The sequence below is a fragment of the Triturus cristatus genome, chromosome 1_2 (assembly GCF_964204655.1).
Source record: "Triturus cristatus chromosome 1_2, aTriCri1.1, whole genome shotgun sequence".
NCBI classification, from domain to species: domain Eukaryota; kingdom Metazoa; phylum Chordata; class Amphibia; order Caudata; family Salamandridae; genus Triturus; species Triturus cristatus.
Genome location: NC_140580.1, coordinates 737,036,251 through 737,062,149, shown reverse-complemented (window position 1 = coordinate 737,062,149; position 25,899 = coordinate 737,036,251). Strand labels below are relative to the sequence as shown.

General features: G+C 43.0%; 1 protein-coding gene across 1 annotated transcript in view; it reads right to left on the bottom strand.

The window, feature by feature from the left end:
- Positions 1 to 25,899, bottom strand: part of LOC146867924 (protein-arginine deiminase type-3-like) — a 121,723-nt gene that overhangs the window by 14,819 nt on the left and 81,005 nt on the right. Inside the window, exons 10-13 of the mRNA XM_085615136.1 lie at positions 10,376 to 10,483; positions 9,119 to 9,273; positions 5,749 to 5,893; positions 2,151 to 2,244 (exon numbers count right to left, since the gene is read on the bottom strand). Of these exons, the coding sequence (XP_085471262.1) occupies positions 2,151 to 2,244; positions 5,749 to 5,893; positions 9,119 to 9,273; positions 10,376 to 10,483 (502 nt within the window). The remainder of the gene's footprint in view (positions 1 to 2,150; positions 2,245 to 5,748; positions 5,894 to 9,118; positions 9,274 to 10,375; positions 10,484 to 25,899) is intronic.

The window sequence follows — 25,899 nt, the reverse complement described above, 5'->3', positions numbered from 1 at the left end:
GTGAAATCACCTTAGAACATACCACAATTCCTAAAATGAGTATGGTACCATCAAAAAATGATTTATAATGTAACTAAAGTCTTAAAACCTTCTATTAACTGCAATGCTTTTTAATGAGGTGCTATCATGTATATTGGTCCCAAGATGGCTGCCAACACTTCTTGGATGAAGTGCTGACAGCCAATCAGATCTCAGGATGAGATGTGTGGTTAGGCTCCGCCCACATATATATATGCTTTTAAATGCTATTTTCTCAGGAAATACTGAACAGATTTACACCAGACCTGCAAAAGGCACTTCCTTGACCTTATGGCTACCTCTCTGCCAAATTTCAAGTAATTCTGTTCAGCCGTTCGGGCTGTAGCTCGTTCTAAAGGTCCTATGGAAAAATGCATGGGAAAAACGCGTTTTGGGACCCCCCTTTTATCTCAGCCCCCGCTTGACGTATCCCCCCGAGATTTTCAGGGTAGGAGCGGAGCGTAGCGCCCCACCTATTATGAGAAATTCGCGAGGATTCATTGACCGGCGCCAAAGTTATTCAAAATAGAATGTTGCGGATTTCCTATGGAAAAGGGGTCCTAACTATAACTACCTACTGGCGACCGCCAGTAGGTAATATATATTACTTGTTGGCGGTCACCAGCAGGTAGTTATAGTTTGACTTGCCTATATCTTTAGTGCAGTGTGATAATTCTTCATGCAATTTTATAAAAAGAGTGTACCAGTGATTCTTGTTGTGCATGGAAAGTTTCGGGGTGATCAGTCAAGCGGGGGTTGAGAAAAAGGGGGGGATCAAAAAATGTGTGTTTCCCATGTTAATTTCCAGAGGAATTTTAGACACGACTACATCCCGAACCGCTGAACGGAACACCAAATTTGGCAGAAAGCTAGCTGTTGGTCCAGAAGAAATCGGTGTAAATCCATTAAGTAGTTTGGGAGATAGTAAAGAAAAAACTAATTTGTATATCTAGGGGCGCGAAGGCTCCGCAAACCCTCCTCATCCCATGCTGAGATTTAATTGTCTGCCAACACTTTAACCAGGAAGTGTTGGCAGCCATCTTGGGACTGAAAAAAGGTCAAAAAGAACGAAAAGGGGGCAGGGTAGGAACATCTTGACCTCTTAGTTCTGGTGCTAGGGTCCCAGAGGGACCCCACCTGGGCAAAAAAACTTTTTTTTTAAATTTCACCAAAAAAGCATGGCGGATCCGTGAATCTGGTGAATTTTGTTTTAAAAACAAGCACAAGCTCCTATGCTTGTTTTGGGAAAAGCCCCTGGGTGGACCAGGTCCCAGGGGCATTGTTTAAAAAAGGAAGCGGGCCCACAGAGAACCCTCATGAGACTTTCAGAGCTCAGAGGACCACCACCTCCCGGGGCTTTATTGATTAAAAAGGAGGCGGGTGCACAAGCCTCAGGGACCACCACACCCAGGGGTTAAATAACCAGAATAAGGGGCTGTGCAGACCCTGAGCCCTTGGGACCAACACCTCCTTGGGGCAAAATAAAATCTAATAGGGGGCCCGATGACCACCCGTGCCCCGGTGTCCACCACCTCACCGGGGCCAAATACTTCTAAAACAATTGGAGAGGGGCTGCGGGCCACCCCCTCACAGGCCTTATACAGGCCCGGGTACCACCACCTCCCCGGTACCAGCCCTGAAAAATGTCATTTGAGATGTCATCAGTGATATCACTGACAATGTCAAGAGTGATGTAATATGTGAGGTCATAAGCAGTGCATTGCAGGGGCATACGTTATAATGAGCTCAGGTAACTATAACTGCTGAACTTCCATGGTTTTGTATGAGTGAAATCTGAGCCTAACTCAGCCACAATTAAGGATTAACTAAGTATATTTAACACATAATAGGCACAGTTAGTAAAAGTAATAAATATAATAACTTGATAATAAACTTCTTGAGTCTGCCCTTCCTTAATTAAGTTCCCCAGATTAGCAGAAAGGCAAAACAGGGGAAAGCTGCTTTCCTCCCAATTGCAAACTGTATAAAACATGGTGCACATCTTTTTCAGGGTGCAATGTCTTGAATCTTAGTGTTCCTCCATAGATATGCATAAAAATATGAACTATACTATATCGTTCTTCGGATATTTTTCTCTCACTTTGCAGACATTACATCCAGTATCGCCTTACCCTGAAACATTAGAGCATCCCCACATCCTTCCTTTTTCTTCTGCTGAAAGAGCTGGTAGCAGGCAGTCGTACTAGCCAGGAGCAGCCGGAAACCCTTGGCAAAGAGAGAAGACCAGAGTTTAGAGCAAGGGAGTAAAGAACTGTGTCTTCAGATCGGAAGATATCAGCATCCGGTACATTGGTTTGGAAATGGAGCACTAGCTATCAAATTTCTAGTAGAATGGGGTATGTTGATGGAAGCAGACCCACACCACAAAACCACTTCAGTGCTGGGTTTGAAGTTACTTCCCAACAGTGGGCGAGCAGAGTTTGCATCTGGGTGGGAGCATTCTCCACAGAGTAACAAAATAAATTGATGTTGCATCTGGGAAGGAGCATTCTCCACAGAGAAACAAAATACAGTGATGTTGCACGTGGGTGGGACCATTCTCCACAGAGAAACAAAATACAGTGATGTTACATCTGGGTGGGAGCATTCTCCACAGAGTAGCAAAATACAGTGATGTTGCATCTGGGTGGGAGCCGTCTCCACAGAGTAACAAAATACATTGATGTTGCATGTGGGTGGGAGCAATCTCCACAGAGAAACAAAATACAGTGATGTTGCATCTGGGTGGGAGCATTCTCCACAGAGTAACAAAATACAGCGATGTTACATCTGGGTGGGAGCATTCTCCACAGAGTAATAAAATACAGTGATGTTGCACATGGGTAAGAACATTCTCCACAGAGAAACAAAATACAGCGATGTTGCATCCGGGTGGCAGCATTCTCCACAGAGGAATATGCCTCTTTTTCTGCAGCCCGTTACCCCGCATGTTGTTACGACGCGGTCATTACGACGACTGCGTTGTAACAATGCATACCATTACCCCGCAAGTCGTAACAACGATTTGCGGAGGGGGGCGCTGGATGTTGGAATAGTATAATTTACGATTCCTACTCCAGACTGTGAGGACAGTAGGGAAGGTGTTGGATTTTAAATCCAACACCTTCTCCTCCATCTGCAAGTCGACTTGCGGGGTAATGGTATGCGTTGTTACAACACGTCCGTTGTAACAACCGCGTTGTAACAACATGCGGGGTAACGGTTTCGTGGTCAGGGTTGTTTACCTCCACAGAGTAACAAATACAGTGATGTTGCATCTGGGTGGGAGCCTTCTCCACAGAGTAACAAAAAACAGTGATGTTGCATGTGGGTAGGAGCATTCTCAGCAGAATATCAAAATACAGCCATGTGGCAAGTTTGTTTAAACCTTTCCCTAGATATGGTACAAAGAAGGACTGAAAGCTCTGTTGTGTTGTGTTTGTTGAGGGAAGTGAAGCAGAAGGGCAAATGATTGTGAGTGTTTCTCTTAAATGGGTCGGTTGAACCAGGTAGTAATCAGTAAGACGAACAGAATAAGCCTAAATGGTTTACAGACTCCTATGGAGAGTCAAAAAGAAAGTCTAATATTTGCATGTGCTTTGGAAAAAAGTGCCATGCAAGTCTAATTAACACTTGAAATAAATATATTAATAAGAGATTTTATAGCTGTATTAAAAACAATGATCACAACACACAAAGCATTTAAAGCTAAAAACAATGGATGATAAGCGCTGTCTGAAAGCCCCCGTATTTGCATATTTGATACTGTTCTAGTAAAATCAAGAGACTTTAACTAGAGCCAGACCTTGCAAAATATTTCACAAGTAAGTGTCCCTATAGACTAACGGTTTCCTTTCCGGAAAAAAACGAAATGTGAGCCTAATTGCTCCCTCTCTGCATTGCATAAGAAGTCCTATGCTTTGTAAGCTTTACTCTTCTGAAGTACAGGGGGACATAGCTTCAGCTTTCCGACCTTTTCTCCCTGTGACTCTTCACTTGCATGGAAGACATATTAAAAGTACTTTAAAGCCTCCCAGTTTAGGAGATGTGCTTTGGACTAGTTGTTCTATTTTTGCCACAGGTCCTTTCACTCTCTCACCATTTTATAAACTTCAGATTTTCTCACCTTTACTTCTAATATCATTACTTTGAGAGCTGACCATCACCAGACTCATTATTACTCCAAACTCCCTCAATTACAAATCGCAATTCAGTTATAATCAGTTGGTTGAAGTAATGGTAGGGTACACATGTGGGTGCGGCCTGATCTAATTTATTCTTCAGTCGAACAACTTCTAAGCAATATTTTTCTCAAAGTGTATTTCGTTATTTGTTTTCTCTAAGTGTAATTTCTAACAAACAAAGGGGGATATTTACAATAAAATGTCAGAGCGCGGAGCTATTCCAAAATTGGTAATGTTGCACTCTGACATTTTTTAAACGAAGGGATGCACCATATATACAAAAATATGGTACACCTCAGTATTTCCCCAAGCCCTGGCACTAAAAAAAGCTGCCTCGCGCCAGCGCAGGCTCCCTTGTGCCATGTTGGAAGGGTGCTTGCACTGCAGGGGCATTTGTTTATGTGGAGGAAGAGACACCTTCCTTCACATAAATAATCTTGAAAGATGATTTGCTGTTTCTTTGTGTACTACAGAATGCAGCGCACATAAAAAGAGCAAAATATGAGGAGAAATTTCTCCTCATATCGCCATCTTCAGACCAGGTTTTACCAACTGTTAGTTTTTGGCGCTGCCCTATCCTTGTAAATATGGGGCATTGTTAAAAAGCAATGGGTGTTGTGGTGGAACGCCCACTGCAACAGCCATTGTACGCCCCTTTCACGCTAAGTGAAGCATACAAAGGGGCCTTATTTACAAGGCGGCATTAAGCCACGTTTTTCAAGACAGCGAACGAAATGGGCTGACCCCAGAGATTGAACATTTGTAGGTTCCTCAGACATTTTAGTATGTGATCTCTCTATGTTGAGTTTCATGTAGGGATCTATAGTTCTGACCAGAGCAGAAGGACGAGCCAACCTTCCATTGCAGATTTTAACTTAAGACAAACTTTTGAATAGACACCATGTCTCGTGAAGCGGTTCACATCTGTATTCTGTAAGAAATGGTGGGAAGTAGCTTAGCGCTGATAACCTTCAGAAAACGCAGCAGGGTTTGACACCATAAAACCTTTTGGAGTGGAAGAAAGGCTAAAGTGAGTGCCACCCCTATTGATTTCTTTTGGGCTTTGTGATTTGTAGTTATTTATGTATGAAGGGTTCGATTTCTTAGGACTTTTGCTGAATGCAACACTTTCATTTTCTGAAGGTTGATTTTAATCTTATTTGATGTACTTAGTTTGTATGGGAGTTTTTGCAGTCCAACGTAGTTAGTGCTAAGCAGTTCCCCAAAACACGTCGTACGTAATTAGCCTCTGATGATCCTATTGGCATCTTTGAATAAATAAATAAACCCAGCTCTGCACTTCTGATTCCTAGGTGCCTGGGGGATTACCACCCACTGACCCCTGGTAAAGGCAGGCAATAGCCATCATTGTGTCAGTTCTTATGGACACATACAAAACAAAGACAATTCCCAACCAACTACATACATGCCCTACACAGTGAAGCTTACTATCTGTGCTGGTAAGCACTTCAACACCCCACATACGACTAGCAAGCACTATACAAATGCCATAATACAAGCCAATCTCTTGTGCAGTTTGAGTCACCTTCCGGTCAGGGGCTGGCACAAAGGTTAGGAACTCGTCCACATGACCCACATGCAGCCAGTCCGACCAGAGTTCCAGGGGTTTCTGCACCTGTTGAGCATGAAGGAAGTCCCGCACGACCTCTGTCATCTGCATGCCACCAGATCTGGTAGGAGCAGACAGAAAATAATGAGACAAAGATCAGAAACAGGTGATAAACAAAGATCTGGCAAAGAGATGAAGTATGTATCAGGCATAGGGAAAGAGAATGATATGAAAGTCAGATTCAGGTATAGTGAAACAATTAGGGCTAGACACGCTTTTCACCAAAACATCCCTACATTTGGATGAACATAGTGATGCCATGTGTGAATGAGGGGCTCCTTTCCCTCAAGTATAACTCATCTAGAAAACCTGAATTCGTTGGATAGAACAATGCACCAAATTCTGAAGCCCTTTTGGGAATTCCTATGAGATCTCCTGATACCAGCAACTTCACTACTCAGAGTAAACATTTAGTTTATAAATTCTTTTAGTACTTCCATCTGATCTGCGTAAATATGGATCAGGAAATTTTGTAAGCAAACATATATAAGAAAATGCATAGTATGGGCTGTTATACAAATATTTACAAAAGGATGGTTATCTGCTTTCATATGGATAAAGTACCCCGTGCACATAGAAGTTCAGTGGCCACATAGAGGAACGAGATTGAAGAATGAGTTCTTTTATAAGGTCTTGAAACTCCAAGAAGACTTGCAATATCCTTAAAATGTACAGCAAAGGGTATTTTATACCTTATAATACATGGGCACACCATCACCCTTACAATAAGCCGCTTACATCTTTTGTGTCTTTCTAAATGGGATACATTACAGATTACAAAAATACAAGCAGAATATGTACTGCACAATTAAACACACGAAAACTCCATCAGTACTTCTGACAAACTGATATTAAAGTTAGTTTATTATAAGTCAGGTTAAAAGAACACTGTGGCTCAGATTGTGTGGAAAGATGCAGAGATTCTATCTTTCCTATAATGACCTTTAGCGTGGAAAAAGTTTTGCCATAAATATCTTTCTAACAGAAGGAGGATGGGAGCACATTTCCTCACATACCAGCACTCAATTTGGCCCAATGCATCATGGTAAATGCAATGCATAATAACACTTGTTTCAGTAGTAGTCTTTTCATTTTCACCCTTGTTGGTGCAGGTTGTGTTGTGTAACTCTACACATGTTTCTGGATTCTTTTTTCATCAGTAGAAAGAAACAAATAATTTTGGGGGTGCTGGAAATGCTGCCCAAAGTCTTCTCGGGTCTCTGTACTACTCACCGGGTGCGGGTGCATCAACACAAGCTTATCAGATCAGTGGCTAAAGGGAGCCTTTTGAAACAGAAGGACGGTGGGAGCGCACTGCAACACATCCCAGCACTCAATTTACCCCAGTGCATCATGGTAAATGCAGTGCATAGAAACACACAAATGGAAAAGAGGAGGAAGAGAAAGAAGGAAAACCCGTCATAAAGGGAGAAAGAAGGGAACTAGCAAGCATGCGGTAAAGGGAGTGGCTGGTGGTGGATTAAAGAGGCATGAGGTTGATTTAGGACTCTGCAGCTTTGGTATTGGGCGCGCTGACATTTAACACCTCAGGCTTCTAAGTAGAAAATTGGCCAATCACACTCATTCATTTTCAAATCAGGCACTGAGTACCACCACACTCAACCTCCATCTACGCTATGTGTAAAATAGTTACTTTATATATTTTTACGTTCCTAAATTGCATCTTTCTCCTCATTGTTATTTTATGATGATTGTCACTCATCTTATTTAAAAGGGATTCTTTGTATATCTGTCTTTATCATTATAAAACACTCCGTTGTCGACATCTATATGTTCTACACTATACATAATTCCAAAATAATTAAAATAAATATGAGTGACACTCATGCAGAGCACACGCAGATCTACAGCTGACATGAGTAGAAATGAATATAGAAAGATGCAAGAAAATGCTACAAATGGATATTCCCTTTAACCACACCAGTGTGACAGAGACAAAGACCTACACTCCACCCATTTTGTATGGGAGTGGGGCTGTAGTGAGTCCCAGGGGGCAATTATTATGCATTAGTGTTGCACACTCATGCCTCTTGATTGTGGGTGGAGAAGCATATGCACAGTTGTATGTTGCCTACTAAACATTGTAACATTGTTCACTTAACTATTGTATAGCCTTCCTATTATTGACTTTAATGTTGTTTTTATGAGATGATACCTAGACCACAATATTCTAGTACTGTGGTGCGTGTGCAACAACAATGGCATGTTGCACACCAGAGCCAACCTCTGTGAAATGCACAAGCTCCCCTCAGTGAATGAAGGGACATGCATTTTCAACATTTGTGTGGTGTAAATGCTCATCATTGCACACACAAAGGCCATGATTTACATTCACTAAAGTTCTATGCCGGCGCTTGTGCAATGCTCTGCAAAAGATAGCATCAATGTATTTACCACTTTAAAGCCCACCTGCACAGCACTGAATTGCAAAGCAATCCATGAGCATCTGTGCAAACTCTAGTAAATTAGGGCCGTAATTCTTCTAAATTCTTCTAAATATATATGTTGGGCTGAATGCAAGCAGTTGGTAGCATGTGCAGGGCAAGCTGCACAATTAAAAGCCCTCAAGGAAGTCTAACATTGTACTTTCATCAGGAAGGAAGGACAAGGTCTGTGGTTGAGCTTGATGATGATTGATGGGGACTGCTGTGCCCTGATTGATGAGCCTTCCCTCATTCTCCTTGGTTTGCGGTGACATGCTTTACCACGAATGCGTTACAACACATGCCCATACCCCGCATTGTTTACTCTGCATAATCTTTTATAACGCAGGGCTTTACACTGCAATCATTACAACGCATTCTCCAAAGCAACGCCCAGGTGGAGTTAGAATAGTAAATTGTGTTGTAATGGGGAATGCATTGTAAGGGATTGCGTTGTAAAGCCCTGCGTTGTAAAACATTTTGCTGAGTAAAAAATAAGAGGAATGGCACGCGTTGTAAACGCCTGCGGAGTAAAATGTCCTATTCCTGGTTTGCATGTTTGTCTTTTTTTCTCTTACATCTACTTTTCTATCTCCTGCACCTCTCTTTCTTGACCAACTCTCCTCCTCGCGCTTCACCTCTCATCATTCTCACATCTTTCTTATAAACTCATGCGTCTGTTTCCAAACACCACCATTGTCTATCTGCCCCTGTATACGACCTGTTGTTCCTTGCCAATCTTATACAACCCTTCTCTTTCATCAGGGGCCCTTCACATTCAACTTGCACCTTCACAACAACTAGAAATCACTTCTTCCCTTTTCGACCGTGCCCACACTTACCTGGGACAGTGACCACCAATCAGGATCCTTCCCAGGGGGTATTCCTTCCCACTCACTGTCACTGGAGGAGACACCTCCAGATTCCCAAAGGAGTCCAAGGTGCTCACATCGCAGGGGTCTTCGGGTTCTCGTGTGACATAGCCAAAATCAGGACCCTTTTAGATTGGTAGTGATTAGACATATTAGTAGAGAAACAGAAATATCCAGCAAAATACTCTAAAAAAGAATGCTTACACACACAAGGACAAATTGGAGCTATATCGATATGTATCCCATGAACCCCAAGATAGTGACAACTTGACTGCATATCATTCCACAAACTTGAGAACACATCAGAGAGTGAGTGAGAGATTGTCTGTGAGACTCATTTTATGAACTAATTTATACTGTGATGGTGAAACAGCTGTCTCAGAAGGAAGAGGGTCACAAGGTCTCCCATAAAGGAAATTATATCCACCGTGTAGATGAAGTATATTTTGGGAAGGTGAAAAAGGTTACTTGTGAGTGTGACAGTTTTTATTAGGGTAGCAATCTATAATGGAAAAGTGTTAAGGTCTCTGGTGAATACATGTTTTCATTTTGAAGATAACATACTTTGGGGAGAAGGTGCTTCTACTCAGTGTACAGAGGTCTCTGGTGAATACATGTTTTCATTTTGAAGATAACATACTTTGGGGAGAAGGTGCTTCTACTCAGCGTACAGAGGTCGCCTGTGAAAGCAACAAGGCATTCTGCTGTAATTGTGGCGGTGAAGAGACTTCTTGTGGGCATCAAGCATTCTCCTGCAAGGGTGCGGGATCTAGTTGGAAAGAGGACCATGTCTTTTAGGAAGGGCACTGAGTCTCTTGTGAGGAAGAGTTTATCTTAGATTGAGGCAGAGACCCCACATGATTTACATTGCTTTTCTGAAACTCTGGGGGCTTTTTGCGTAGAGTGATAGAATTGCTTATGAAAGCGGTGAGACTATCGTGAGGCTTAGTGTATTTTGTGAGCATGACAAGGTTTCTTATGAGGCTGAGGAGCGCTCAGACAAAAGTGAAGAATTTGTTTGTGAAGCCGATGGCTCTTTTGATACTAAAGTGGTTTTGTGCTGAGGTGACATCACTAGCGATGGAGAAGAGCCTGAAGTTAGGATTATGAAATCTCCTGCACAGGTGAGAAATAAGTAATTAAGAGAAGAAGATGTGTTGTGATTGTTATGTGGTTGTGTGAAATCACATTTACATAATTATATACTTAAGAAGGGACTCATCATACCAGGATCTTCTTGAAAGGGTAATCCTCCAATGGTCCGTTTCTAGGTGAGTCAAAGACCACCGGAAAGGACTTCTGAGGTGCCTCTATGTAGCCAAACTCCATTTCATCCTATTGAGGTGAATAGAAAAAGAGAAGATGTTCTGAGTTAGTCCAAAAGTCTTAGGACAAAGGGTGAAAACAGACAGCCCTACTAATGACTTCAAAGGACTGCTAACTTATGTTATCTCCTGGAGGTGGGGGATTATAACACCCTTATCAGAATCATGATATAGATTATCATCTAATATTATGAATACAGGGTAACATCATTCCCTGTCAGAAGAAAGAGTTACAACATCCCTAATGTAATGATTGATTAAATGTCTTTAATATAATGTGAGAAAGTGCCATCTTTCTTGCATGGTATGCCCCCACGTTTTGCTGAATTGCTGAATGTGCACTGACTGAGTGTGCCCTGGACTCCTGCCAATCAGGTGCCCAGGGCATGTGTTCCTTTCCTAAAACACAAAACACAAATTGGCAAACCCTGGCCACATGTCAGCCCCTGGTAAATGGTACCCTAGGTACCCAGGGCCTTGTGACCAGGGAAGTCCTCTAAGGGCTGCAGCACTCATTGTGCCACCCTTAGAGGCCCTGTACCCTTACACAAACACACTGCCCTTGCAAGCTGAGTGTCTGGGTACAAGACAAAACAAAGAGTCGACATGGCACACATCCCTGTGTGCCATGCCCACCACCTACACTGCCATGGCATACATCAGCCACCCCTCTAGCAGGAGTCCTGTGCCCCTACAGTACCCAGGTCCATTCCTGGGTACTGTAAGTGCAGTGCTGCCATTTAAGAGTATATGGTGCTGGGAGCTTGTCAAACACGAACTCCACAGCACCATAATGGCAACACTGAAGACTGAGAAGTTTGGTATCAAACTTCTCAGCACATTAAACCCACACTGATGCCAGTGTGGGATTTAATGTACCAAGCACCCCGGAGGGCATCTTAGAGATGCCCCCTAAAACCTAACCTACAATCCACGTCTGTGCTGAGGCTGCCTAGGCTGCCACACAGCAGACATGTTGCTGCACCCCTGGGTAGGAGAGCCCCTGCTCTCCTGGGTCTGCAACAATGCACATCCTGGGTGAGGTGCTAAATCTCCTCCCCCAGGATTCCGCAGGGGGAGGCTTCAAAGGCATGCCACCTCTGTTAGCTTCCCCAGGCCACTGCAACCCCCCACTCTGGCGGGAAGCTTGGCCGGAAACCCCAAATAAGGACAGGGGATGTGCCAGCCTTCCAACCCCACCCCTCAGGTGGGGGAGGCGATGTGAAGCACATCTCCGGGCTCTCGCCATCTTGAAGATGGGAAGCCCTGCCCAATCAGGAATAGGCTACTGCCCCCCTCCCACAGGAGAGAGGCAGGATAGGGGGTGTACCCACCCCAGGACAGGGACCCATTGGTCCCTGCCCATCACCTACCTGTAACGCCCCTAAATCTAGTATTTAGGGGCACCCTGAACCATCCTTCCCCAGATTCCAGATTCCAAAATCCGAAGAAAAGCTAGAAGAAAGAAGACCTGCTCTACAGCTGCTAAGAAGAGGAAGACACCAACTGCTTTGGCCCCAGGCCTACCGGCCTGTCGACCCTCGAACCTGCTCCTGCTCCAACCCGGCATCTCTTGTGGCCAGCAACCTCACAAACCCCGGAGGACCTGGCTACCTTTTGACTCTAAACCCCTGGGACTCCCATGAGTAGAGGCTCAACTCAAAACCTACTTCTAATCCCTGGCAGCAGCTCGGAACTGCGAACCCAGCACACTCTGCACCAGCCAAGCCTGGCCTGTGCCGGAGTGAACAAAGACCACGAGGACGACCCCACAGCGACTGTGACCCCGAGTCCGGCACCCAAGAACCTCCCTCGACACTCCTGAAGAAGCCTGCAGCCTCAGAACCAGGTGCCCCCCAACCGCGATCAACAGAGGGTAAGATTTCCCGACACCAAAAGGCACCCCTGCACCCGGCGCCCCGCGGCCCCCTGTGCCCAATCCCGGTGTACCTACCTATCCTCCAACTACCCAACTTACCTCTCGAAGTGGTGGTGTCACCTGGAGAATCTTCGTCCCCGATCTTGCAGTCTTTTTCTAAACCGGAGATTTCCAATTGAAATCAATTGAGCGCCCGAAGCCTCAAAAGCACCCTGCAACCAGCCGCCCGAGTGGCCCTGGCAGTGCAACCTCTACACCTATCTACTTCTCCACTTGCCCTGATTATGTGACCAGGAGCCCAGCTCCCACAGCCGCATGGCCTGCTAGTCAGCAGCCACCAACCAAGGCACCCCTACCTCTCATAGGATAACATTGGGCCTAACTCTCTTTGCACCCGGCCGCCCTTGTGCCGCTGAGGTTGAACCAACTGTACCTACCTGACCCTGGGAGACCCCTGAGTCTATGCCCAGAACCTTAACTCTGCCAGTTGAGTACTTACCTTTAAACCGATAACTCAATTTTCTCCATAGGGTAACATTGACTGGCTTTTCCTGAAATTTCTTCTGTGTGGACTTTTCAAAACTTAAAATATTCACCAAATATCAGCCGAGTAACGAAAACGAAAATACTCACTTGCTCTTAGGTGAGCTCCCAGTGCTGGATCTTGGTGCCCAGCACTGACTCTACTTACAACTGTCCCTTACCAGTAACCCAATGTTCTCCCATAGGAAATCATTGACTGTTTTTCTGTGAAATTTCCTCTGTCAATTTCTGCAAACTTTAAATATTCTTTAAAAATCATATAATGTCTGAAAACGTAATTATTTACCTGTTTTGGATGAAGGTCCCAGTACTGAGTCCAGGCACCCAGTACTGGATTACAAAAGTAACGAGAACATACTATACCAACAACTTGAATTTTCTGACATAGGGAATCATTGACTGTTTTCTATGAAATATTTTGTGTTAACTTTTAAAATAGCAAAATATTGTCTAAAAATCATCAGAGTAATTAAGTCAGCTTTTATCACTTTATTCCAAGTACTGACCCAGGACTGAATCTAGGATCCAGTCCTGGAATTCCAAAAGTAATCCTAAAAGGAATTTGTGGCAAATAACTTGAAACTTCCATTGAACTCAATGCATTATTGTGTTTAAAATGGTGTTGCCTATTGCAACCACTTGTAACTTTCTACAAAAGTCAATTGCATATTGCAAAAGTATTTATATAAAGCATCTCATTCTGAGAAAGTATATTTAAATACCTATTGTTGGTTCTAAAATAAAACAAGCTTATATTTTTTATAAATAAACCGTTGGCCTAGAGTTCAGTTATTGAGTGTGTGAGACCATTTGCTGGCTGAGTGTGTGCAACAAATGCTTTACACTGTCCTCTGATACTGCCTTACTGCCCGACCAAGCTACCACTTTAGAGAGTAAGGTTATATCTAACTTTAGCCTCTGCCAAACCTCTGGGGACTGTGGACTCTGTACACCTTGTACCTATTTGGGAACAGTATATACAGAGCCACTTTCTCACATATAATGCAAGATCATTACACACATAATGGAATATATGGTTGTTCTATTCCTGTATAATTAAATCAATAATTGACAGAAAGCAGTAGGCAAAATTCAGGGTTTGTGTTTGATAACATTATATTTAATGGTCTTGAGCAGCCATAAAGACAGTGATCAAAGCCTATGTCTCATGTAGGGTCAACGTTTTTTCAGCTTTGCACTTATCTCAGATATTTGCCAGCCATTTTGCTGAATGTTCAGATTCTCAAAAGTGTCATGAAGCAACATGAGTTGGGCTATCATGTTTTAAAATGTATAGTTACAGTATGCTGCAAGCAATACAATGAAGTCTTTGAATATCCCCAGGGAGAAACGAAGGTTAAATCACTCGGATGGAATGGCAGGTTAGAGTATCCCTTTGTAGAACATAGATGTAAACAGTTTTATTTAAATGGATTATTAAATAGTAACGTTTCCAAATAATGCTGCGCACATTTTGATGGAGTGATGTGTTTTACTATCTACTGGCAGAGCCAAAGGTTAGCCGGCAGTTTATGGAATGAGGTAACAGGCTGTCCTCCAGTAAAACAAAGGTATCAGGCAGAACTTTTGGACTACTTCATGTTACATGGCTCATCCGTCAGGGCAGGCAGGACATGCCAAAGAATTTGACTAACCAATATGGTTTCTATTCCCTTATCAAGCATATTGTAAGATGGTACACTAATGAGATGATTAGACAGGCCATTTCCTGCTGGAAGTGTTGAAGCCACTCGAGATGGAATAATGGGTCAGATTAACTTCAGTACAGCTGACTTTTACCACACAAGATGAGTTGGTGGATAGATTATCCTTGGTGTCAGCAAAGATTAACACCCACCAGGTGCCATATTAGGATAGACTATGCAAAGTACAATTGATGTTTAGTCTTTCCCCCAAGGCCTAACATATGATAGGATACATAGTTAAATCATGTCCATTGGAGTAGAGAAATATACTATGCATATGTAAAACGATGATGTGTTACACTATACAAAATGAAATTATGATTTAAGAACAGTGAGTTATTGTGAAAAATTGCATCTTCGGTTGAGTGGGGTGTTAACCCTGCTCAAGCAACAGTCACAGTCCCTGTGAGGGTGAAACACAAAGTCATTAATATTAACCTGTGCTTAACCCTCTAGAAGATTGACACAAAAGGAGTCACTGAGTACAGCATTAACGTAGCACACAAACAATGAAATGGAAGCACAGCACAAGAAAATTCCACACCAATTTAGACAAATAGAACATCTTTTAATAAATTATTTGACACCAAAACAACAAAAGTCCAATTGGTAGATGTTGCATATAAATGTAAAAGATAATTGATTTAGTGTGTAACAGGTAGCTAGGCAACCCTGAGGGGTTGTGACATGGTAGGTACAATGTAGAATGTCAGGGTTGGAAGAGTGTACTGGCAGTTGCTGTCAAGATCTTGACAGGGTTGGTCATACCTGTTATCTGCTACTTCATTAAAGCTTTACTGAAAAATTAAGTCCTGACTGATCTTTCAAATGGCGGTGAGGATGGGAGTACCACTCCAGGACGAATCCTAACTGATGCTTAAAGGCTTTCAGCTATTTTGTGAAGCTGCTAGGCCAGAGTTCTAGGGGCCGACTTTGTTGTGTCCATGGACGAAAATGGTACCTGGTGAGCAAGTATAACAGCTAATGCAGTGGTTTATGTCAAGGAAGGAGAGCCGTGTTGTGAGGAACAAATGGTGCTGTATCTTGATTCTTAACAGCATGTGGAAGACGTGAGCACTGAGGGGCTTATTTACAAGACCCATGTGCCACTTTTGCGTTATTTTTAATATGGGAAAAGTGACACAAAAGTGGCGCAAGGGGCTTGTAAATAAGCCCCTGAGTACGTAGTGTACCTTGTGAAGGTGCGTGCATTTAACGATACGGTGAGGCAGCGCACATTAACGCAAACTACAGCAGGATGTTTGAAGGTGGCCCAAGGAGTCAGGTGAGGCATCAAAACGCATGAGATGGCACGTGGTATGCCAAGTGCAGCAGCGCTTGTGGAGGAGGCGTGCAAAGTCAGGCAAGGCATCAAGACGCTTGAGGCAGTCCAAGTTGAACTGTGTGTGTCGTGTCTCAGCGTGAAGTTACGGTGGCGTGCACAAGTGTCCAGAGGCACTTTAATCAGCAGCATGGTGACACGCACACCATAAGAAGCAGTAAACAGCTGTTTTTAAGGAAGCAATCAAAATAAAAGAAATTATAGAACAAGGGATAAATCACTGTGCAGCACCATGTAGTGAACCATGCTGTCTGGATGGTAAATTGAAAGGGGCAGAGTCATATTCTGGAGGATTTGGTCCCAAGTGACATGTGAGTCTTTTGACCAATCAAAAAGGGGCCTAGTAGAGTGGGAACTGTACCAGTGAAAACTAGACGGATAACCTGGAGGTGAGGGAAATGAATTTGGCATCCATGTTTGACTGACAACAGTGGCTACATTTGTTGTTTTAATTCATTGTGTTCCCTGTGACTAGGGTGACTACATTTGTTATTTTGGGTTGTTGTACTGGCTGTGTTAGTGTTGAAGTATAAAGTGATACCATGCAGTCTATTGCATCTCTGCCTGTTTTCCTAACTGCCCCAGGTGATCTAATGTTGTAGTGGGAGGATTGGCGGGAAACATTTGCAACAGATTTAGGGGCTTTAGGAGGTGCTATTTTTGTTCCAAAGAGAAAAGTGGCACTGTTAAAGCACAGTTTGGGAGTAGAAGGAAGGAAAGTGTTAAAAATGCTGCAATGTGTTAACAACAATGTAGAAGGTGTCGAAAGTGAATCTGATGAGGAAGGAGAAGAAAATGAATGTGATGTATATACTATGGCAATGGATGCGCTAGAAATGCATTATGGAAAGAAAGTCAGGGTGGTCATAGAGCGCCACATTTTTTTCATGGGTGCAAGCAGCTAATGAATCTGTTGACCAGTATGTGAATGCATTACAGACATTAGCTGTCACTTGTAATTTCAAAGATTTGCATGAAGAGATAATAATAGATCAGTTAATTATTCAGACTAGGAATCTGAAAATACAAGATAAATTATTATGTTTGAATGATCCTTCATTAGGAAAAGCCATTGTAGTATCAAAACGCATAGAAGATACATCTTGTTATGTTAAGGAGCAAGAATAAAGAGAGCAGATGAAGCTACTGTGCTAAATGCATTTGATAGGTTTAAAAAGAAGAAAGTAAATATTGCAAGGTCACTGAGGTCAAAAGAGCATGTTATAAATGTGGATGTGTAAAACGTATTACCTCATCTGGTAATTGTCCACCTTTAAAGGCTAAGTGTTTCAGATGTAATCGTATTGGGCATTTTTCTAGGGTGTGTAACCAGCAGAGAATTGAGTATAGGAAAAGTGTGAATTTTGTACAACATGAAAAGAATACAGGTGAGGATGGAGTAAGTATATCAGATGAGGATATTGAAGTACTGATGTTATGTGATATATTGAAAGAATCATAGAATGGAAAAATACAAATCGAAGAGACATGTGACAGTAGAGTGAATATGTTAGAGCATGAAAAATACTGTCCTCTGAAATGTATGGTATAGGTGAATGGTATCATGATGCAAATATGGAAGGATTCATGTTCATCATATACATTAATGGATCAACAAATGTGGTGGAAAGCGGGTGGAAAGGAATTGTTGTAGTTTAATGTGGAAGTGTATGGTGATGGGGGAAGCACGTTACCTGAAATGGGATGTTTCCAAAAGACGTGTTTCAAACAAAGACAAATTTGATATTGGATATATGTGGGAGAAAAGGGGCGATGTTTACTTGGTTGGAGGGAACAAAGAGCGTTGAATACAGTGTTGAATCCAAATGCTGTGGAACAAGTGTTATCAGTAAAACATGCAGATGCAGAGGTATGGAAGGAGGAATTTCCAAAGTTGTTTGGAGATAAACTAGGATGCTTAAAGAAGTTTATGCACAAAATAGTGTTAGAGGAGGGAGCAGTAGCAAAATCAAACTCGGTGAGAATTGTACCTGTGGTATTGAACGATGCGTTGAAGGCTCAATTGACAAGGGTATTGGAGATGGGGTGATAGAATACATTGAGACATCTGAATGGTTAAATCCAGTTGTTCTTGCTCGCAAACCTAATGGTAATATTAAGATGTGTGAGGATTTAAGAGATTGAAATGACTGCATATGAGTGGACCATCATCCCATTCCAAATATAAATGAGTTGTTGACTGGTGTTAAAGGGGGGAGACTATATTTAATGCTTGATTTATCATGTGCCTATCATCAAGTGTTATGTCACCCAGATTTGAGGTATTTATCTTCACTTATAGCACCTGAAGGAGCATTCTGGGTTGCTTGCATGCCTTTTGCAATGACATCCGCTTCGGTAGTATTTCAGAGAGTGATGCAAAGTTTACTATGTGAAGTGGAGAATATAAGATTTTTCCAAGATGACAACTTATTGTGGGCTGAGAATCAAATGACGCATGATAAGTTACTAAGAAGGGTGTCTGGTATATTGGAATAAGCTGGGCTCACCGTTGAAATAAATAAATGTAAATGCATTTGCATACAAAAGTGTAGAGTATTTAGGACATTCTATTTCTCATGAAGGAATAAAGCCTAAGTGCAAACTGATGGAAGCAATAGAAAAGGCTACATGTCCAATAGATAAAGATCAATAGAGGTCTTTCTTAGGTTTAGCAGGAAATTATGCTACATTTTTCAAAGGTTTTGCAGATTTGGTGCAACCATTCCGACTATTATTGAAGAAAGGTCAGAAATACGTGTGATCAAGTGAATGTCAGCTAGCATTTGATGAGATAAAAAAAAGTATTGTAAATGTAGTAGAGGTGAAACCGTTCAGTTTACTAGATCACACCATAGTCTCCACAGAAGCTAGCATGCATGGATTTGGAGCGGTGTTAATGTAGGTAAGTAATGGTAAGGAGAGAGTTGCAGTGCTTGTCTCTAGGACATTAAAAGGGGCAAAAGTGAGTTATTCTACAATCTAAAAAGAAGCTCTTTCTTGCTGGTGGGGTTTTCAGTGTGTTAGACCTGTCAGCCCTTTGGGTGGTCCCTCCTCATCATTATTTATTTTGTCCCACTTTTGCCTCAAACCCTGTTAGTATTTTTCCTTTTTGGGAACCACCAGACTTTTTAGTATTGATGCAGATTCAGGGAGCCATTTTATCTACCCCTGGAACTTCTGTCTGAGGGCCTGGAGCACAAAATGGTGGCCACCTGTGACATCATCAGCACCCACTGGAACCTACTAGAACCTTCTGCAACATTCTGGAACCCTGTGACAGTTGGAGGCGGTTTGGAATGTTGGGAAGCTAAGCCAGAGTTGACAGTTGGAGCTGGCAGTTGGCACCTGACTGGTGAAGGGAGAGCAGCAGAAACCTGAAGGAGGAAGGAGTGAGGCAGCAGGGGTGGAAACTTGTGCCTGGAGTGGGGTCCATAAACCCACCCTTGATACTAGTCCCTACTGACTGAGCCCAGCCTGGAGCCCTGTGTGGGAAAAAGCAAGAAAAACCATCTTAAGGACCTGGACAGCAGGAACAGGCCTTAGAAGTAAAGAAAAGCAAGAATCTGACCTGTTTATTGGTTTCCCTGGAGTCCGACGTCGAGAAGCCTGAGACCTGGAGCCCGAGGTGGAGAAGCGGCGCTGACTGGAAAGCAGACGTCGTACCCGGAGCCGCCAGAGGTCGAGAGAGGGCGCCGACGGAGGTCGTGGAGAGTACCAGAGGTCGAGGAGGAAGACACATGAGGTCAAGTGATCGGCGTCGACGGGGGAGTGAAGTCCGCCCTCCGGAGTCGCCGGAGACCGAGGTGAAGTGTGCCGGAGGTCGGGAGGGGAGATCGCACTCCGGAGTCGCCGGAACCTGAAGAGAATCGTACCGGAGGTCGGGAGTGGAGGTCGCACTCCGGAGTCGCCGGAACCCGAGGAGAGGAGCACCGGAGGTCGGGAGTGGAGATCGCACTCCGGAGCCGACGGAAGTCGACATCGAGCCAAGGCCAGCCGACGTCATCGAACCGGAGCCGCTCGAAGTCGTCATCGAGCCAAGACTGCCCGACGTCATCGAATCGGAGATCGACATCGAGCCGAGGCCGCCGACATCGAACCGGAGCCGCCTATCGATGTCGTCAAGAACTGACATTGCGCCGAGGCCGCCGACATCGAACCGGAGCCGCCTCACGGCGTCGACACGACTCCAGCGGCGTCGGAGCTTCATAAAAAGGGCAGTAAGTGGAATAGAGGGCGCCTAAGGCCCTGTGGAGCCCTGAGAGACTAACCTAGGGTGCTGGAACCAGCTTGATTGTGCCAGGGGTGAGCTGAGACTAATACAGAGGGGTTGTGTAGTGTGGGAGAGCCAGATCTCTAGATTCCCCCTTTATCTACCTCAGTTTAGGCCTCAGCCTTGTCCAAGCCAGGGAGTATACCCCTCAGGCCATCCAAATCTTTACAAGCTGGGATTGGGTCAAATCATCCCATAGTACCTCAGGAATGTGAACTGATTTACAAGTGTCACTATTGGCTTTTGTTATTTATTGAGAGCACTGTATTTATTGTATTTATCCTATTTATTGCCTCACAGTATTTATTGTTTCACAATATTTATTGTCGTACAGTATTTATTGCCTCCTAATATTTAATTGTCTGTAATGTAATGCACTTATATTTATGCCTTGATTATTTATGATCTACCTTATTTATTGAATCGTTAAGACAGTATTTATTTGACGTACCCTTCCACAGAAAAAGCCTTGTGTACTGTGATTGTCTTATTATTTATTTAATCAGCAACTAAGAGAAAAGAAGATAAAGAGATATATTTTCAGTATAATTTTTAAGGTGTAGTGTCGTTTTTGGAACGGATGCACGCATGGTTATTGTGTGGGTATAACGTATGCTTAACACGGTGCCTGACCCCTGACCACTCGAGCCAAGCTACCACTGTGTATGTCTGGAAAGACCCCGTTACCACCACCCTTTCCGGTGTGGGAGTGGGGTTTTTCTAACACAGTGTTTTTGAAATCTTGTGTGGGGAAGAGAGCTTGAGTTATGAATTGATCACAAGCCATTGGTTGATGTGTGTACCGCAAAAGGTGCGGGACAAGCTTCTCCTAGGATTACAAAGTTGATTTATCGATTACAAGAGTGTATGTATATGTTCCAGTGTTGTTTAATGTGAATGCTAATTGTTTGTCAAGATTGCCTAAACAAGAATGGGATGAAGAGGAAGAATGGATGTTTGCAGATGTAATAGACATTAAATTCAAAGCTATTTTGGAAACATAATGGAAGGATTGGATCGCTAAAGATGTGGAAATGCAAATGATCAAAGGAGTGGTTGAGATTAGGAAATAGTGGGAGTGGTTTGACAAAGAATAAAAATGTTTGATCTGAGTTATCATGCCAGGATGGAATTGTAAGAAGAGCAAACTAGTTAATTGTACCAATTGAGTTAAGAGGAAGATTGTTGGACATTTTGCATGAGGGCCATGGAGGAATGTCAGTAATCAAGAGAAAAGTGAGAGCTGATTTTTGGTCACCCAGGGTGTATCAGGAGATGGAAGGTGTTGTGAGTAATTGTGTAAGTTGTGCATGTAGTAATAAGATGCATGTGGTAAAAGAAACACTAGTGGTACCAGTGTCTTTTCCGGGCAAACCATGACAAAAAGTTGCAATGTTTATTTGTGGTCTGTTTGTGTTTGATGGTTGTGGGAAGAAATTTGCCATGGGGATGGCAGATTATTACTCTAAATGGCCCGAGGTGAGTGTAATGAATGAGGTAAAATCCTGCACTGTCATGGAATTTTGTGAAGAAGTGTGGAGAAGAGAAGGGTATCCTGAGGAAGTGTTAATGGATAATGGTTCCCAGTTTATATCAGATGAATTTGAAGAGTATTTGGCGGATTGTGGGTTAAGGCATGTGAGGACGGCAGTTGCACATCCACGTGAGAATGGCCTAGTAGTAAGTTTCAATAGGGTTCTGAGTGAAAATATACAGTTATCTTTGCACAATGGGTTGGCTTGAAAAGAAGAAATAAAGTAATTGTTGTCTAGTTATCAGACTACTCCACATTCTACAACTATGGAAGTTCCTTTTGTGTTGTTGAAAGAAACAAAACTATGTACCAAAGCTGTACCGGTGTGTATGGGAAAGACAAAAAAGAAGGCAATGAATGGGAAAGATTTTTGAAGTAGAGTAAACAGTAATCAGTCTGAGTATGCTCATGATGTAATAGGAGAATGGAAGTACAAGAGTGGTGATTTAGTGCATACCAAGTTGTTGGATAATACTAGGAAAGGTGCATCTAAGGGTTCTTTGCCAAAACAGGTGGTGAGTGTGTAGAGGTTCAGCGTAGAATTGAATGATGGGAAGAGATGGAATTTGAGTAGAGTAGTCAAATGGAAGTGAGAAAATGGATTGGAAATGGAGGCAAGGATGAGAAGAGAGAGAGAGAGTGAGGAGGGTAAGAAGATGATGAAGAATAAGGATGGATACAGGCAGGTGGATGAGAAGAATGAGAAGATGATGAAGGGAAGGGATGCAACTGATATGAAGAGGAGTGGAAGGAAAATAGAAATTTAGGGATTTTTGAATGAATACTCAAATAAAAAATATATATATTTGATGTCTGTGAAAATTCTAGAGTAATATAATATATATTTATATAAATATATTTATATATATATATACATATATATGTATATATATATATATATAATATATACATATATAGATATTACCTACTGGCGGTCGCCAGTAGGTAGTTATAGTTAGGACCACGTTTCCATAGGAAAACCTCAACATTCTATTTTGAATAACTTTGGCGCCGGTCGACGAATCCTCGCGAATTTCTCAAAATAGGTGGGGCGCTACGCTCCGCTCCTACCCTGAAAGTCTCGGGGGGATTCGTCAAGCGGGGGCTGAGATAAAAGGGGGGTCCCAAAACGCGTTTTTCCCATGCATTTTTCCATAGGACCTTTAGAACGAGCTACAGCCCGAACGGCTGAACAGAATTACTAGAAATTTGGCAGAGAGGTAGTCCCTAGGTCAAGGAAGTGCCTTTTGTAGGTTTGGTGTAAATCTGTTCAGTAGATTCTGAGAAAATAGCCTTTAAATCAATATATATATCTGAGCCAGCTTACGGTACGCTTACCGTACGCTTACGGTAAGCGTACGGTGGCGTGCGCGAGCGCGATTCTGATTGGCTCTTAGATCTTAGTAAACATTCGAATCGGCAGAAACCAGGAAGCGGCGTCCGCCATTTTGTCTACCGCACTGAGTGTTATGTATCAAACATGATGGCCAAAAACATGTTATGGGGATGTTTTGACAACTCCCTCTCACATAGTCATGTTGAGGGAGTCCCCAAACATCCCCCAAGAGCAAAAACGGCATTATTTTTTTTTCGGCAATTTCGCGGGGTACGCTTACCGTACGCTTACCGTAAGCGTACGGTAAAAAAATAAAAATAAAAAAAACACTATCCACACTTTCTCCACCCCTTGTGCAAATGGTGGCCGAAGACCACCATTTGTGCATGGCTTATCAGAGCACAGAAATTTCCCAAAAAATTTCAACAGATTACCTATCACAAGGAAGCGCATAATATGTCCTCCATGTGCGCACGGTGCGCGAAGCGCATCGTGCGTACATGGCCCATCTAGCGTAACGTGGGCACGGCACTAACTGCGTAAAGTGGGTGCGCGGTGCGCGAAGCGCACCGCGTGCTCACTGTGCGCGCACGGTGCGCGAAGCGCACCGTGCGCGCACGGAACGAACTGCGTTAAGTGGGCGCGCACGCCACGAATGGCGTAAAGTCACTTAGCATTTAAAAAACCGTACAAATTCACTGAAAAAACCATAGGTTTCACACACGTTATAGTTAGGAATTAGCATTTAAAAAACCTTGCAAATTCACTGAAAAAACCATAGGTTTCACACATGTTATAGTTAGCGGAAATTTTACTGATAAAAAACCAATGAAATTGCCCCGTTATAGTTAGTGCTGGCAACTATAACTCACGCGACCGCAATCTTCTGCTGATGACATATGTGTCTTTAAATATTTGTAATATATGTATAGCTAAAAATGTATGGAAGAAGACATGGGCAAATAAGTGTCTAAATACAGTATTAGCATCAGCAGAGGATTGCGGTCGCGTGAGTTATAGTTGCCAGCACTAACTATAACGGGGCAATTTCATTGGTTTTTTATCAGTAAAATTTCCGCTAACTATAACATGTGTGAAACCTATGGTTTTTTCAGTGAATATAGATATACATATATCTTGTATATATAGTATAGGACCATGTGTCAAGTAATAGTGTAGAGACATGTTGTAGGAGCATGTGTATGTTATATTTGCAAATGTGGGAAGGGAGATATGTTTCATATAAATGTCTTAGATAATTGATTTAGTGTGTAACGTAGCTTAGCAACCCTGAGATGGTGTGAAATTTCAAATAGAGTGCAGAATGTTAGGAATCGATGAGTGTACTCGTAGTCCTGTCAGGATCTTGCCATGGTTGGTCATACATGCTATCTGCTTACTTAAAGCTTTATTGAAGATTTAAGTGCAGAGTGATCTTTCAGTAGAACTAGAGTTATGATTTTTTAAAGTTTAAGGTAAAAGCATCTAAAGGATCCAAGCACCAACCGTGGACATCTAGTCACATGAGGATGGGTCAAAGTTGAAAAATATGCCAACCGCAATGGAACGCGTGTCGAATACAAAAAGTGATTTGGGCCCAGTCGGCGCTTACCTTCAGATTAAAAATAAATGTTGCCAAAATTGTACTGAGAAGGTAAAGTTCAGCAGGGCAAGGGTGCAGGCGGTGTCCGAGGAGGAGGCGCCATCGTCGGGGAGCAGCTGAAGAAAGTTGTTGTGAAGATTTCTACATTCTGACTAAGTCTCTTTTCTGGAAGTTGAAAATCTTCAGTGGGACGAGGCTGGAGGCTGTACCTAACTAGAGTTCCATGAAGCCCGATACCCCTTTGGTGAAGGACCACTGAACAGGCTTTGCTGCTGCAGAGAAGAACGTAGTGGGAGCTGCTGTTAAGTGAAGCCGACCTGCAATGCACCTTGGATGGCTAGATGAGCAGGTTGATTTAGCTACAACATTTCCAACTTCCAACTTGTGAATTTTGGCTATCTGGGTACCTTCAACACTGTCACCAAGGGTCCAGGACTGGAGGGGCACCACTTGGGGAGGGTTAGGACTCACTCAGGCTAGGTCCACATGTGGGTTCAAGATAGTTGGAGTCTTTTCTGTCCCTGAGAATCTGATCAGGAGGCCAGCCATCCAGCCCTTGCAGTCACTCTGGTAGTCCTGGGTTCAAGCAATGGAACAGGGCTCAAGCAGCAGGACAGGCCTCTGAGGGTTCAAGGTAGGCTCCAGGCAGAAGAGCAGTCCTTCCAAATACAGAATGCAGTCTTGTGGAGCAACAGGCAGTCCTCTGAGAATCCCTCCAGAGGTGAAGAAAGTGAACTGAACAGTGGATCTGAGGGTTCCTTTTTTCTACTCGGTACCTTATTTGAAGTAAGAGAAGTTACTAGAGAATTCCCCTTTTAAGTGGTTGAAGTTTCATGCTTCCCCTGACCTCGCTCCAAGCTGACTGCATGCACAATGCAGTGGTGACAAGTCCTTTGTGTGAAGAAAAGAGCAAAACCTATTCAGTGAAAGTAGGGCTGTACCCAGCTCCACCGCCCCTATCCTGCCAGTGATGGCCCATGCAGGCACACCTAATCCCTCTAGTGTGTGACTGTACACGAGGAATAAACAAAGTACAACTGCCAACTACACCCAGTCAAGCGATCAAGGAACAGACCACAAGCACCAAATAGCAAAGGCAGCAAAATCGGAACTTTGTAAAAGTGGCTTTTTCAAAATTGTAACTTAAAACCTGACTTTATCATTAAAGAGGGATTTTTAATTTTTCAGACACCAAACATGAAATGTTCAC